The 16,667-nt window shown below is 35.2% G+C and overlaps 1 protein-coding gene across 1 annotated transcript in view; it reads left to right on the top strand.

Annotated features, from left to right (window-relative positions):
* EXOC6 (exocyst complex component 6) overlaps nucleotides 1-16,667 on the top strand; it is a gene marked incomplete at its 3' end in the record, with an annotated part of 48,933 nt that overhangs the window by 26,189 nt on the left and 6,077 nt on the right. The window contains exons 16-19 of the mRNA XM_010142377.1: nucleotides 1,330-1,464; nucleotides 6,569-6,748; nucleotides 9,564-9,593; nucleotides 15,400-15,541. Coding sequence (XP_010140679.1) covers nucleotides 1,330-1,464; nucleotides 6,569-6,748; nucleotides 9,564-9,593; nucleotides 15,400-15,541 — 487 coding nt within the window. The remainder of the gene's footprint in view (nucleotides 1-1,329; nucleotides 1,465-6,568; nucleotides 6,749-9,563; nucleotides 9,594-15,399; nucleotides 15,542-16,667) is intronic.

Here is a 16,667-nt window from a genome sequence, read left to right as displayed (position 1 = left end):
GAAAGAAGGATGACAATGGAAGAGTTCTGTTTCCTGTAGGATAAACAGAGATTTGCAAGAGATAAGCCAAAGGCTCTTACTTCTTCGGTTGCGTACAGACCATGGTTTGTGTGTTCTGCTCCTGTCTAGCAATTAGTAGCACAATGTGGGTTTCTTTTCCTTCTATTAAAAAAAAAAGTCGAGGGAAAGAAAATCTCACAAATTGTGTAAAGTTTTGGAGTAAACCTATCAGATCAAGAAATCTAAAATCTCAAGTTCACTCTAACACATGAAACTTTATCTAGAACAATTGCAATTTTAGTAGGTTTGTGCTTGTTTCTTCATCAGGACTATTGGTTTGTTTATTGGCCAGAACAAGACAGGGTGAGACAGTGAATCACTGTGAATATCCACTGCAGATACATGCAATGTCAGGAGACAGCAGGTACCTACTGAAACACGCTGAGAGGGAGTTAGACTGTTGCTGTTAAATCAGTGTTACGTCATATTAAATGCTGCTTTTAAACTGCAAGAACCTCTTGTATAGATGAAATCTAGAAGATGAGGAAAGAGCTCTATAAATCATATATTGCCACATTATTAAGACATGCCAGTTTTTCTCAGTTGTAGTTTTCTATGTTCTTGAATTTGGTACAGGAATGTTTTCAAGGCTGTGAAAATAAATTCATTTTCAAACTGTTTTATTAGAAAAATGTTGAAAAGAGAAAATTTACCAAGCATTACATTAACGTCCACTAAAACAGACAGTAGGCAGTGAGAATTAAGATGTAATATACTGATATTTCAGTTACTATGCATTGTCTAATTTGTGAACTGAAAGCGACTGCAAGTCCTGCTTATAAAAAGTTATATAAAGTTCAAGCAGAATGTTACTATTGTTGAGGGTGGAAGGACTTGACAACCTTATTTTTTAAATTGTCTAATTTCAGAATGCATCATTCTGCAGGCAATATTGAGAAATACTTTTTTAACAGCAGTAATTTTTAAAAAACCCTATTTTTACGGTACAAGTTAGTGATTTGGTTTTGGCAATACATTTTCCTTTGTTTTCCCTTCTTTTAACTCTAAAATGTCACTTGGATTCATTTCACTGAGTAGGTGTCTGTAGTCTTCGTTTTTAAAATGGCGTAATTTCTGTGTAAACTGTAGTATTACTTTCTAGTGGTATTTCAAAGCAAACTTGAAAACAAACAGGTAGTAGGTGGTAGCCTGAAATACTGTAATTAATTTCTAGTAGCATTGTTGCTGAAAGAAGTAACCATTTACGAAGTCAGATGACAATGGGTGATTAAAAAAAGGATTTTTACAGGAATTTTTCATCTCTTGTAGCTTGTTCAGATCATCATAAACACCACACACCTGGAACTAGCCTGTAAATACCTTGAGGATTTTATATCTAACATTACAAATATTTCACAAGTGACTGTTCACACTGCGAGGCTTTATGGACTTTCTACATTTAAGGTATGGTGTAAGTCATCCGTTATCTGACTGTCTGAAGAGTCACATTAAAATCATTATTAATTAAGCATTTTAAAGCAAAAGGGGGTGAAGGCAAAGCTGCAGTCTTTCTCATTTTTGCTTCTCGAATTCTGAACTGTTACGAATTCAGTTTGTAACACTGAGCAGATAAAAACTGGTTTTTAAGTTGTCGGTATGATATGAAATATGTCAGTAGGTGAGAAGCATCAATATTCTCTTTCTGATGAATGTTTTATTAAGCTATGAAATGACAAGCTAAGCTTAATTGCACCAGAAGCTTTCAATAGATTAAGCTCCAGTTTGTGTAACATCTCCCCTTTCTGAATGGAATCAAGCGAAACAGCTAGTTTAATCTAAAATGTTTGTATTATTTATTTTGTTTTATTCTACAGTAGACATATTTAGTGGTATTTTTTCAAATTGTGTAATTGAGTAATATAAAAGCAGTATTAAGAATATGCTACCAAGTATTAATTGTTCAATTATCTTTCTAGAGGTCCTGTTTTATGTACAGGTCCTTTATATACACAGTAATATTGTTAAAATGGTTACTGTGAACTTGACTGTTTCTAATGTATGGCAACTGCTTATCTGCACAAGCTGTATATTCTGTGACATTTTTCAGAAATGGCAGAAGTACTTAAGCTTATATCTCAAAAAATTAATATAACTCATAGGTGATACATACTCAGCGTAGACGATCATAATTGTGACAGTTAGAATGGAAACATTTGTAAGATGAGCATAGAATAATCCTAAAATAAAAAAGGTTGTAGTTTTCTTCCTATATATGGCTTCTTATCTCATTAATAGGTGAAGTTCTCCTAGTTGTTCTTGCATTTGTCTATACAAAAATTTTGAAGGATTCTGAAATGAGGAAACTAAAGCAAAACAAGTGACTTGTATAGTCATATCTGATGTTCTTGGCAGAGTAAAAACCATACCCTCATCTGTGAAGTACCACTCCACAGTATTACTCAAAAGGCCTTAGTCCTTTCTCAGTTGTAAGTTAGATATCTGTGTTAACGAGAAAACTGCATGTAAAAGTGGAATTGCTGAAGGCAACTTACAATGGCAGGTAACTCAAGACGACTGAGATTTATCTCTAAGAGAAATTAGTCAAAATTCTGATCCTTGCTCAGACTGTTTCATGTCATAATGACCCTAGTAAGCTCGAAAACAAGATCCCAACAGCTGGACTAGCTATGCCTAATGCAAAGATGGTTTCGTCTCAGGCCACTGAACAGCCCTGCACCAGAAACTCTCCTGCATTGTATCGTGGGGGACAAGTGTAGAGAAGCTTAGAGATCCTTCAAGCTCTGGTGGTGGTTGAACACCAGATATTTCTTCTGAGCACCAGACGGCTGTGGACATTGAAGCTACAAGTTTTGGTATTTGTATACATAAAAATGTGGCAGAAGTTATTTTGTTGACTGAATCTGACTGAGCAGCTTCTTAGGTTAGGGTAGAAGAAAATGTATATGTTTGGAGGTTGATTTGGTGTTTTCCTTCTGAAGAAAACATTCTCACAGAAGAATAATCTTGTATAGGTTACCTTGTGTCATTAATTCAGCCAGTGCATTGCCTTTTTAGTGACTTGGGGTTTCTATACAGGAATTTTTGAAACAGAAACAAAATAAAACAAAACAGAAAGTCATCAGGGATTCCAGAGCAGCTGCAAGTAGAGCTTCAGGTATTTGGGGTTTTTTCAGTGTACACTCGAAACAAAGGAAGGTGATTTCTTGTATTTATGGGATAGAGTACTATTGAGACTAGTTCTGGTTTCTATACTTCAGTTTTTCTCTTGATGCAGTATGTAGCCTATCCTATTATACTGTCCCCTCTCGCATAGATGTTAAAAGGTGGGTGAGGTGAAATAAGATATCATCATTGCAAGACACTTCGTATTTCCAGTTGATTGCCAACAATTTTCCCATTAACTGTCATTTGTTTTGCTAAAGATTTAGTGAAAATGGCAAGACAGATCCTGGCATAACAATTGTAGTTAGGTTACATTGTCCTACCAGTAGTTTTACTAATTCTGCCTTGTCCATAAGATCTAGGCTGCCTTGTTTGCTTGTAATTTACCAATAGTGCATGTGTGTTTTTGAATTTGCATATCTATAGATATTTTCGTGTAAGGTCAATCCATAATCTTTTTAATATTCAAACAAAACACTTAATGCAGCCATAGTCTTTGATTTTCTTAAGAGGGAAGATGTTCTTTATTCTTGAATTTCATTTAATAAATGTAATTGAAAGTTGATGTTACAGCATAAGCAATCAGCAAAAAATGTAAGTTACATTTAACTGTCCTATAAACTATCTAAGTTCTATTGGAGGGAATCACAGCATATTCTATCTGTGTTTAGTGATCTTGGTATCTGTGCATTTTGGAAACTTACAGAATGAACACTGAAACACGAAAGAATTTTTAAACGTCGTTTCTCTACTGTTTCTTTCCCTGGAGAACTTGTTAGCACAATGCTCTCCACTTATAGTAGAAAATTCTTTTCTCGTTAATCCCCGGCGGTTTTTTTGCTCTATTCTAATGAAAAACCGCTTGCGGTTCCCAAACTGGGCCCTCACAGAGTTTGGTATGTTCTACTGTTATTAAATTCATCTCCTGGTAGCAAATCATGTCACCTCCGTTCTGAGTGGTCGAAAATCTCCTTTTATTAAGCAGCATTGATCACATTTGCATTCCATGAGATGATCTTGCAAATAAATCTACACTGTATTTTTTTAATATTTGCCTTCAGACCTATTTCATGGCTGCTGTTTTAGAGGACTGCTTTTCTTTTTTTTTTTTTTTTTTTTTTTTTTTTGTATATAAGATCACATTTTAAGGTGACCTGCAAGCTCTCCAAGCATTGTTTCATATGGGTGGAAATTAAAAGACAAGCAACACCAAAACTTGTTTCATGTTACCGCATTAAAAAAATGGTGTCACTTTCAATACTTGTAGCCACGATTTCCAAGTTTGGATGACCATTGTTTTCCTTTTTTTGAATCAGCAGTCACTCTAAGCAGAAATAGATTATTTGCATCTAGTTGATAGGTGTTTTTGAGCCCAGAGTCTCAGCATTAAGCTGTGTAATGGCTGGCAGAGGGCCAGATACACATATCAAATCCTGCACAGGGCTTCAGGACATCTTCAGAGAGGAAAGACATTTAACAAAACTGTGTCACTGGCCCTTTTCACTTTATAATGAGGGAAAAATGGGTAAGTTTTCAAAAGGTTTTGATGCGATTTTGTCCCCATGTTAAAAGAATAGATGGAGTTAATTCTTCTGCCTCTAGAAGTCATCCCAAATCTGAATACTGCTAACTCACCTTTTCCTCACTTGTGCATGGGATTCCTAGCACTGCTTCTCAGAAGTAACTGCTGGGTTTGAAATCCAGTTGCTCAGCTGTTCAGTTTTCGCAGGGAACAGAGGAATCTACCTTGCTTAAAGTACTGGCAGCACGTTGCTCCAACTGTAAACCAACAAAGCAAAATAAAAAGTAGCCAAAAACAGGCTTCCAAAACAACAAACTGAAGGACTATTCTTGCCATTTCCAGTAAATCATCTTAACTGGTAAAGATGATGCAACCACTCCATAACCTGCTTAGGTTTTACATAAAAAACCCCAAACAGACAAAAAATACAAACCCAAACAAAAAATCCAAACAATTGCACTGAACCTAAGCAGACCCATCTTTATAGGTTGTTGAAACTGAGGTCTCATTGTTAATTAGAAACTTTAAATATAGAGCTGACTTAAATTGAAGCTTTTATAGTCACGGCCATCTACAAAATTGTGAATGTCAGCATATTCCTTTATTTGACGTGTTAACAGGTTGCCAGATGTTTGTGTGTTGGGCTGGGATAGCTGTTCAGTGGAGGCCTTTGCAAGTTGGTTTGTCAGTAAAAGTGCTGTTTTTAGGGAATAGTACTTTGATATTTATACATAGCAGGGCCACGTGCTTTCTTGCTTCTGCCTGAGGTGCCTCATGGCCTGGGGCCTGACTGGAGCCTGAATTTGACACACTCAGTGTGATGTCACCTTTAAGCTCAGATAATGTTGTTTTTTAAATTTTGTTCTTTTTCCGTTTCTTATTTACACCTTTCTGAAATGCCATGGTTTTGGACTACTTTCTGCCAAAGGAAACTAGCAATGGGAATTTCACCCACTTTTATATTGCTCCAGTATATACAACCTGTTTTCACTTTCGAAAAACCTTCAGCAACTGACCAGTTCACTTTAAATCAAATGTCCTACTTGAATTATTTCTCACGATCAGTGAAGGAAGTTTCATGTCAAGGCCAGGTTAGAACACGCTATTTTTCAAGTATCTCTAAACTCCAGGCTGGCAAAAGCGCGCCTTTTCAGCAAGATGCACCTTATCAAGCATCTGTACGTAGGTCCCATTGCATCTGTGAGGATGTCCCCTAAAAAAGGCAGGCACGTATATTGCATCAGAAACTCACTTCACGGTAAATGCTAGATTTTGCCTCTTTTCTTTTCCAAAAAGGAGCATCCAGGTGATGGCAGAACAAAACACAGGGGATGGGAGGAAGTAAGGGAGTGCTGTGAATCGCAATGTGTGATGATCAGGATATTTAAAGGAGGACAAAAAATTAGTCATTTTCAGATGCACAGCTTTAGGACAGTAATTACGTAAAAATTGTACTATTATTGGGCCTCTAGCCATAACAGATAAAATAATTCGGTTCGTTTGTTATTTTATTTGTAAAAAAGGGCAAATAAACTTTCTGTCAGGCTTAATAAATTTGTACGGTTGAATTAAAGGTGATGGTTGTGAAGAAAGTGAAGTAATTACTCTGTTTCCAAATTCAAATTAATTTCATTTGTCTTTGCCAACTTTATTCTGTAGGCATATTCTGTTCCAAACACTCTTACAGTATACATTATGGGAGTATTTTAAAACTACAGCCTCAGACCTGTTGTAAGACAGAAGTTAAAATATTTTTTTGAATCTAAGAAAAACACAAGATTTCAGTTTTGTAAATGAGTATAATTTTATCTGCATTCTAATAGTATTTCAGACTACTAACAATTGTACATGATTTTTTTTCAGGATGCAAGGCATGCTGCAGAAGGAGAAATATACACAAAACTTAACCAAAAAATAGATGAATTTATTCAGATTGCTGATTATGATTGGACAATGTCTGAATCAGATGGAAGAGCCAGTGGATATTTAATGGACCTTATTAACTTTTTAAGAAGCACATTCCAAGTTTTTACTCATTTACCTGTAAGTGTTCAAAATTAAGTTTAAATTCAAACTATTAGAGCATTATTTTATTTTAAAATGCTAAGATTTTGAAGATAGATGTGACTTTTGAATTGTGCTTATTCTGGCAGGTTTTTTTTTTTTTTAATTTTTTTCACTACAGATGTATTTTCAGATGTGTTTCAGTATTATGTTGATGATGCTTATCCATGGTAACACTTTAAATATTTTACTTTTACTTCCAAATACTTTAGTAATTTTGTTAACAACAGCCAATTTACAAATAGTGCAAGAACTCATGCAGTTTTCTAGAGCCTTTTTAATTAACTATGTTGGTTCTGTGTACACATGCATTGATTCAAATAATGCAGAATTGATGCAAATCCTGTATTTGTGCATAAGATTATGAAGATCTTGGATTCTCCAAGGTTGTTTTTTAGTTAAATGGATTTGATAATGAAAAGTCATTTGACTCTAGTTAACTGAGCTTCATTGAAATGATTCCTTGTTCGTATTCAAATATATCCTTTGTTATTTTGTCCCAGGTAAAAGGGTACCCTTAACCTGTTCTATGTACTAAGTGTCACATTCTGTTGTCTGAATTCCCCTTACTTTAAGACAAAAAGACTATTTCTAGTTTGATTTATCATGATGATAGTTTATAGCTTTATAGGTCTTGAATAACTTGAGTAGGTCTTTCAAGCTACATCTGCTTTTCATCAGTTTGTCCTTGGTTGCTACTGTCACACTGATGACTGAGTGTTTTACCCACGTACAAAGCCTCTAATGAGTAAGTCTTCAATTCACAGAATGTTTTGAGGCTCCACACTGGAAGTAAAAGATAATTTCTTTATGTGCACAGCAAGGTGCTGAAGTTCCTGGCATAGTGGGCTTATCTGCTCTTTCAAATCACATGTGAAGAGGCTGTGATTCTTTAGTTTCCTTTTTTTTTTACTGGCTCAAAGACATAACCCACTCAAAATATGTCACATAATATCGATGTGAATGTGACATATGAAGCATGTCCTTCTGTATATTTTGCTAGAGAGCACCAGGTTTGTTAGATAGTTAAGAAGAAATCGCACTGCTCCTCAGCTGTCATATGCATATAGTTAAGGGATGGGCAACTTCTAGAGGAGGAGGTACAGAAGTCTGTGATGAATGTATGTTGTGATGTAGCCGTTTGGATGTGAGTCACGGACAGAACAAAACTAATGTTAAGAGGATGGAAAGAAGCAGCTGTGGCATTAGGACTTGGAAAATGCGAAAGGAATAGAAATGCGTGTCTCGGGGCACAAGACAACCTGTGGAGAAAGCTAGTTCCTATGAAGAGGTTATTCTGTCACCTCAAACTCTGACCAGGTAACAGGTAACAGTCGTGATGTAGGACTATGTGGACAGCTAGTCTGGTCTGTCAAGAGGAATCTTGTAATTTTTTACTTATCCTGTGTATTGCTCCCCGTTCTGGTTTGGCCAATTGTAGAAACATCCGGTCCTATGAATGTTGTGGTATGTGAGCTGTGGAGGTTATATGGAAATGTATAGACCGTTTCATTGTGGTGGTTCTAGTTAGATTTGTAATAGTAAGTTATTTTCATTAAGAGAAAATCTACAGTAAAAGCGTTTTCAAAGATAAGCCCAGAGCTAGGTTCCATAACTCGTTAAAATAGTAAGTGCTTTGCAGTGCTAAACTAAGCCAGATTCTCATATGCCATAGTTAAGATTTGGAATAGTTTTACTTTTCATTTTCCATTATTTCCAATATTTCATTATTCCATTAATGTCGCAGTGTCATTTCCGTAATATTTTTTGTATGGCTGTCAGAAACATTCCACTGCTCAAAATAGTGTCTCAGAACCTTTTCTGTAATTAGAAAAAAAAAATTAGAAAAATTGTTGCAGTCATTGGGTTCCTGTCATTGAAGTCTTGTTTTATTTTAGCTGTATATGTAAGCTATGTAAATGCACAGGGATGTGTCTCCTTTTGTGCTTCCATGTAGGGCTATACTGAGGTATTTCTGTACCAACATAGACATAACTTTAAATAAAATATATCTTATGTTACGTATCCGGTTTATGCAATTTGTATTACTTTTATTGGAACACTGGAGATCTAAATCAGGTAGAACATGATCTCAATTTTACTGCTTACGTCTCCGAAGTTTTGGGTTTTTCTCTTAAGTTTTACATCTTAGTTTTCTTCTCTGTGTTTGTTTACTGTACTTACAAAGCAGTTTTGGAAAAGAAACTTTATTCCATCCTGCAGTTATATTACCATTAGATTTATGTTAAAATTTATTAATGGGTGTGTCCTGGGTCCAACATGGTGGAACCGGATGCTCTTCCGTTATGCTCTTCTGCATTGCGTTTGGATTCTTACTGTCCTGAGCCATTCTAAGTCTTCTTGAACAAAGTATGTTAATGACATACAGATAGAACCCGTAAGCCAAGATGGTAAACATGGCATATTTTTTTTCAATCAAAGTATTTTGGAATATATGATTTCTTATAATGAAAACTTTCTGGAAAGGCATATCAACAGACCCTTCATAATTTGAAGTGTCCTACTTTGATATTTTAGCATACGGTTCCCTATTACAGAAAAACATTTTATTGCTGAATTAATACTGTTTATATTATATCTTTGTTATGCCTCAACAAAATGCGGTATAAATTCACAGGTTTAAAAAAAATAATTAAGGCATTATGTAGTTGTAATTGTTCTTTTTGAAAGCTCTTCCTTTTATCGCTACCAATTTTTTATTCTTTTTTTTTTTTGATGTTGACAGTACATCTTAATTTTTTTGTTTTGATTGCCTTACTGGTTTCCTTCTCAGAATAACAACAATGACCATGCAGCTATGTCGGTAAGTAGACGCAAGATGAAGAAAAAGCATGTGAACTGAAAAAACTATGAACTGCCTGCAGGCTTATTGCTTCAAGTTTTAATCATTTAATAAAAAGACTCCTCTGTTTTCCTGATGACTTGCTGCTTACCTTGTGTGGCTGCATGCAGGGATCAGGTTAATGACTAACATTGGGCTTTCATACACTTGGGACAACAGGAGCTCTAAAAACCTTGCAGAAGGTTGGTGGGGTGTGCCTTGCATCCCACATGAGATCGTTTAGAGGAGACTATGAGACCTTTTGGAAGAGAGGTCAGGTATCAAAATGCAGCCATGAGACACGCATATGGGATAAGGATAGAGTGATACAACAGAATAAAGATTCAGTGAAAGTTCCATCGTCCCTCTGCCTTGGGGTCAAGGGAATGTGTGTGCTCAATTTTTTATTTATTTATTTTAGAAGATGATGAATTGCATTTAGGAATTCTTCCAAGCCCTGATTATTTTCAGGTCATCAGTTTTTGTATAAGGAGTTTATTTTGATTTGGCATTAGCATTTCCATGATAATGAAAGTGTTGAAATTAATATTATTCTGTTAAGAGTGGCTTTTGAATACTGAATTTCTGAACTTACTTTTACAAATTTTTTCTAATGATAGAGTTGAATCCTGTTCTCTTAAGCTGTGTACAGCAACAAGTATATGCTGTGCTGTTCGCTGTTGAAGTGAACAAGTGCATAAGACACTTAAAATACACAGTGTAAGAATAACTGTGTTGCTAGAGTCTGGAAAGCAGTTGGCTGAGTAGCCGCTCTGCAGATCTGGAGAGAGGATCTAACAGTGGGCTTCCAAGTTGTTAGGAGCTTAGAGCGTGTGAGTTACAAATGGAGGTTTAGGGAGGTGGATTATTTAGTCTGTTAAAGAGAAGGCTGGGGAGAGATCTAGTGGCAGAAGATCATGAAGAACAGATACAAAGGTGATGGAGCCAGTCTTTTTGTGGTAGGACTGACAAATTCACGTGTGGCTATGGTCACAGGGGGAAGCGTGAGAGATAAAGGTTTGACATTAGGGAAGAAGTTTGCACAAAGGAAGTACTGTGCTGTTGGAGGAGGTTACCCAGAGAGGCTTTGAATTCCTGTCCTCGGTTGTTTTGAAGTCTCAGCCAGAAAAAAGGACAACAGACCTGAACTAGTGCTGGCAATAGTCCTATTCCAGGTAGGAGGTTGGACTAGATGACATTGGTGGTTCAATCCAAGGAACGTTTCTATGATTTGAACACTCAGCCTCATGTTGAACTGTCAAGCTAATAGGTGTCATGAGCACTGCAAATATTGAGTATTTTGTGTAGAAATACTTCCTGTTAATGTTGAATAGGTGTCAGTGTGCTTATTGTGTAGGACCAAGCACTAGCAGAATTTCAGCAAGAGCACCGAGTCTGTGTTGCCTTTGCAAGGTTATAATTTGAGAATCATGCAGTTTTTAATGGTTCTGCTTTCTAAAGTCACAAAAATTGAGTCTTTTGAGATTATTTCTGTTTTCAGGTTCTTTTACATCCCATTTTAAGTTCATATTGCAGTTTATAGTGTCATTAGATTCTTCACATAAAAAAATTTAAATTTCACTATACAGCCATTAATCTAATTAAATCAATTGGATGATCAAATTTGTTACTAAGAACTTGCATTTTTCAGTTTTTATTTTGAATAGTTAAAGAAAAATTTTGCCTTCTATTTTCAGATCAGTTAATTTGAAATCGTAGAGGCTGTGTATATAAGTGGTTTTAATCTAAGTTTAGAATTAACTGAAATTTTATTCTAGATACATGCTTTGTCAAAACAAAGTTAGTATTGGACAACTCTTTGGAAAATAACAGTTGCAAATTACTTTCAAATAGATATTTTTTAATTATTTCAGTAGAATTTGGGGCAGAGACGGGAAGTAAAATTGATTCTTTAAAGTTCCATTAGCATTTTCTAGTATACTTGCGTCTTATCGATAGTTCAAAAGTTGGATTTTAGTCCTGATGTTATGTAATGCTTTAGTTATTATGACTGATAAAATCTGTATGTTTAGTTTTATTGCATTTTCAGAAAGCTGTTCATATGTCATTTCATATCATTAAATTAATTCTTCAGCTTAACTTCTTAGATTTAACAGATAAGTTTTGTTATTTCGTTTTATGCTGAGGATGGCAGTTTGTGTTATTTTATTGTTTCTGTGACTGGCAGCAAAAGCCTAATTTCACAGCTTGCAGGGAGGGTGAAAGGGCAGTGGTTTTCTGCAGCTATATTCAAAAACTGTCAATCAACATCCTCCACAGGCTGCTTAGAGAATGGGTTTTCTTACTGATTTCTCCAAATGCCACTTCATGCTGTCTTTGATTGGCACAGCCTGGCAGGGAGGATGGATGAATCTGTCACTGGCTGGTTAATTGTGTTGCTGGTCTCAGCCTGACATCAGGTCTTTGACTCCTAAGTGGCTCAATACAAAACAAATTAGCAGATTGTAGTCATATTTCTCATTCTATATGCTTTGACTTTGTTGAATGCAGTCCATAAATCATATTGACTGACACCATAGTGAATGATGAAAGCTGCTTTTGAGACAGCTAGCATGGGTCTTAGAAAGCAGTACTGCGAAGGTGCCGCGGAGGGACGCGTACGGCTGACCCTTTGGGAATTTCCTAGGAGCCAGTGTCTCTTTACTGCAATTGTTCTTAGGAGAAAAGGTTTGGGTCCTATGAAAAAGGATTTAATATGTCAGCAGATTCTCTTCACAAGCTCCTTTGAAATATAAGAAGTTTGTCTAAGGGTTTTCTCTTTTTACAAACTTGTATTTCAGCAAAATGTGAGGGCTGGCTGAAAAAACAGTTGTCTTTAACACTGTTAGCAGGTGTTTTCGCTTATAGAATGGGGTCCTTGTTTCCTAAACAAGGTTCCATTGGTTGAGTGGAAGAATAGGTTTTGTAGATAGCAGCAATTAGCATAGGCTCAGCAGAGACGTCTCCAAATGGGAGGCAACTGGAGCGAATGGGAGAAGCCTGCTGAATCTCTGCATGCTATTGAATATAGGTATTTAATTGCTAGATACTGTAACCATGGTCACCGACCCTTAAAAACTAATAACAGTAATTAAAACATAAACAACTGACAAATAATAAACATTAAAAATGTTTTAAAACTAACTGAGATTTGTTTAATTCTGGAAAACAAATATTTTATTGCTATGTTCACAAATCTGTAAATTTCCTCTTCAAAATGCATTATGAAAAAATGGCAAGGAATTGATTAATTGGTGCATAGTGGAAATTTGAAGATAAATTTTTAACTAGATCTTATTTGTCAGACACCAATTTGAATTTCATTCCTCTCTGAAAATTGTACATCCAATGTATTTGAATTGGGAAACACTGAATTTTGAAGAGGATAGCAGTGAAATTCACATTTCTCTCAGTTAAAATTCAGTGATTTGATTGATACACGTAGCTTCATTTTTTCTTTAGATTTAAAAAAAAATGAGTGATTGTATTAAGTATAAACTGTGTATAGTAAACTTCTTTTATTTGTTGGTATGTCCTGTGAACAATAAGCCTGTAGTTCAAGTTACATAGTTGGAAATAGTTTAAGTATTGGGATGTTTCCATTTTATGAAATTTTAAAATAAATATTAAACATACATGTATCGATACTTAAAGTCCAAGTGGCTTTTACCATGTCATTTCTGTATTGTAACCATTATCTTGTGCTCCAGTACTATTGATATTTGCCAGATGGTAACAATTAACTGCATATGCTTGTTAGAAATATGAAATTCAGTCTTTTATTTAAAACAATAGAGTACACATTGTATGCATATAAAATAAATTGAATGTTAAGGTTTTTCTTGACAACCTATTAATCTGGTTGAACTTTTATTACATTATAGTGGCAGCATAAATAGGACATGGAGCTGATTTGATGGAGCAGTATGTTAAACAGATGCACTAGTTGTTCCATTAAATCAAAATGACATTTCCATTAAGTATTTCAAACCTGCTGCACTGTAATTAAATGAACTGTGGCCCATTGATTCCCCTTCTCTCCTCTTTTTTTCCTTCTTTTTTGTTCTTTTTTTTGTCTTTTTTTTTATCCCATTCATATTGATATTGTCCTGCTCGGGGAATAGAGCTGCGTGTCTCCCAGTGTAATTACCGTTGGGCTGGGAGACTTCTAAGCATGCTGTTCTTGTATTGTTTCTTACATTCCTTGTTGTCAGTTCATCTGTTTTAGTCAAAAATGTTATTTGCTTTTCTGAGATTTTCAGTTAAGAAACTGACATCTCATTTTAGATCTAAAGTTCCTAACAGTTCAAGGTGTCCTAATGCTAAAGAGGTATTAGCAAAAGCAATTTAATGTTTTGGTGAGACTCGTGAGGAGAGTGAATGCTTTCCATTGTATTGTCTACATTTTAATTAAGTTTTAACACAGAATGGGTTTTTAAACTTCAAAATATTTGGGGCCAAATTGTTTTCTATTACATGTATTAATGAAAATTGAATTATATGAGCAAGGTGTCTTATTAAGGACAAGATATGGCTCTTCAGATACTGGAGCAGAACTTTCCAAACTTTTTGTGACAGTGAACTGCTTACCCTTATCGTTTTTCATTGCTTATATCTGTTTCTGTGAGTTGACAGTGAGTTGATCAACCTGACTTTGCAGGAAACAGCTGGGGAACCATTGCTTTAGAGAAATAGGTGTCATCACTTTATTGATGGATATCGGTGAAACGATAGTGGTGTGTGCTCCAGTAGGTGTATTGTGTAATTATGATTTATTTTGTGTAAGTGTGCTAATAGCTGCCGTTGTTTCAATACGTACTGTAACACAGATGTCAGTTGAAAAGCATGGTTTAAGTACATTAAACTATGGAGAGTCACATAATTGCGTTTGAAAGTCAAGATCATTGTGATCTAAAATATAACAGTGCTGTGAATAGAATGGTGCCGTCTGATCGGGTAGCTGGTCTTAATGGGTTTTCTTAACTCTAAGGTAGAATTTCTATATATTCAGGTTTTTCTGTACTAAATTTTTAATAGTGTATTAAGTTGATGTCTGATTTTGTGTTTTCTTTTTTGGTCTCATGTTTGGAAAATTATTTGTCTCAATTACACATACATAGTAAGGAGAAATGTTACTAACTAGACTGTAACTGGAAAATTATTTCTATTTTGTACAGCAGAGGGCTACATTTCATTTTGTAAGTAGTCGACTACTGACAGCACCTCAAAAGATGATGGATAGGCATGAATATTTTGAATAAATTAGCAACAAGCTTTGAGATGGAATTCAAGCAATTAAAGTGCCAATAATTAGCACAGGCCACTATGAGAAATGCCCCAGCAGAAAGCAGTGGTTTTGGTTTATATAAAGTTTGGGGGTTTTGTACTGACTGTTGTTAAAAATATGCAGCATGTTGATTTTCATTACATTCTGGCTTTCATTCTGTTTGGGTAAAAAGAAAAAAATTCATAAAGCTGTTGGTATTCTTCAGCAACTTGTGTTCTTGTAATGTTATTATTTTGGAAATAGCCTTGTATTCATGAAGACTGTTGGACTTCCATAGGAAATATCAATATGCTTTAACAGATACTTAATTTAGTTCCCTGATTGATTTAATAGAAAAAACCTAACAGGCCAAAGAAATAACAGTAAGTGTAATCTGTCTCCTTCTAATCTAAGTCCTGCATCATTAAAACTTTGAGTGTATATTAAAATTAAATCAGATAAGCAGTTTTTCTGTGACATATAATTTGTTTTTATCTTAAAACTTGTTGCTCTCTCTACTAGGGAAAAGTGGCCCAGACAGCTTGCATGTCAGCCTGCCAGCATCTTTCAACGTCCCTAATGCAGATACTACTGGACAGTGAATTAAAACAAATAAGCATGGGAGCGATTCAGCAGTTTAATTTAGATGTGATACAGTGTGAATGTAAGTAGATGTTCCAGAATTCCTATCTGTGTTTGTCTTAACACTGCAGTAAATTCTTTAATGTAAGCCATAAAGTGATCTTTTTCCATAATCTACTAAATCTTTGTCTTTAAAAAAAAAAAATTATTACAGTACACCTTCTTGTAAAACTATTTATGAGTAAGTATATTAACATTTCTGTGAAATTTTTTTGTGAAACTTTTTTTAACTCAAGTACATGATTGAAACGTACATCTTTTGTTACTAATGGGAACATAATTGCTATATCCAATAAAAAACCTATAGTCTATTACAAAATTGCCCCAAACCACTACATAAATATTATGCTTTTATAATTGAGAAAAAGAAGTCAAACCTCTGCAAAATTTTAATTTTCCCTCTTGAATTTATTTATTGTGATACAAGTATTAAGTGTGCTGATACACAGGGTTACCTCCCTCCTCGAACTACTGCTGCCTTACTCACTATGCAGAATAATAGCACTTATTTAGTAAACCTCAAATGTTGGTTTATTCTCACTGTTCAAAATATGGCATCAGAATTATTTTATGAAACTGGTTCAGTCCAGCACTGAAGGCAGGGTTAATTTCTTCATGTTTTGTGTGGAGCTCACTGCTGAGGGTGGGCTCTTAATCCGTATGAAGGAAGCTATTTCCATAGCATTGTTGTGTTATGAACAGGTTTTAGGTCTGGTTTAATAGTTGATAACTGAGATACAGTGAAAAGGCTCACTAGGTTTTTTTCAATATTTATCTTTAGATTCTTATGTTCTGTTTTTTCAAAGTATCTTTCCTGTTTGAAGCATGGATCTCAATGATTTGGGTGACAGCTGTAAAATGGGGCAGTTCTGCAAGTCGTATCCTAAGGTTTTCAGTTTGGACACATGAAAAAATTGATGACTATTTAGTTAGCAGCCACCTATGGGGAACTGGAAATTTGATTTCAAGCAATTTGGTTAACATTACAAAGGGTTCTTGTGGGAGCCCAGTGACAGAGTTAAGGAGCATTTTTGGCACTTGAACTATACACTTGTCTTTCCTTCTCCAGCTTTATTTGTTATTCCAGCTAAAGTCTGTAACAGGTAGAGCAGGCATCTTTCTGACAGTCCTTCATTACATAGCCTTAA

The sequence above is a fragment of the Buceros rhinoceros genome, unplaced genomic scaffold (assembly GCF_000710305.1).
Source record: "Buceros rhinoceros silvestris isolate BGI_N320 unplaced genomic scaffold, ASM71030v1 scaffold14038, whole genome shotgun sequence".
Lineage (NCBI taxonomy): Eukaryota > Metazoa > Chordata > Aves > Bucerotiformes > Bucerotidae > Buceros > Buceros rhinoceros.
The sequence above is the reverse complement of the archived record's forward strand: the minus strand, read 5'-3'. Positions and strand labels throughout refer to the sequence as shown.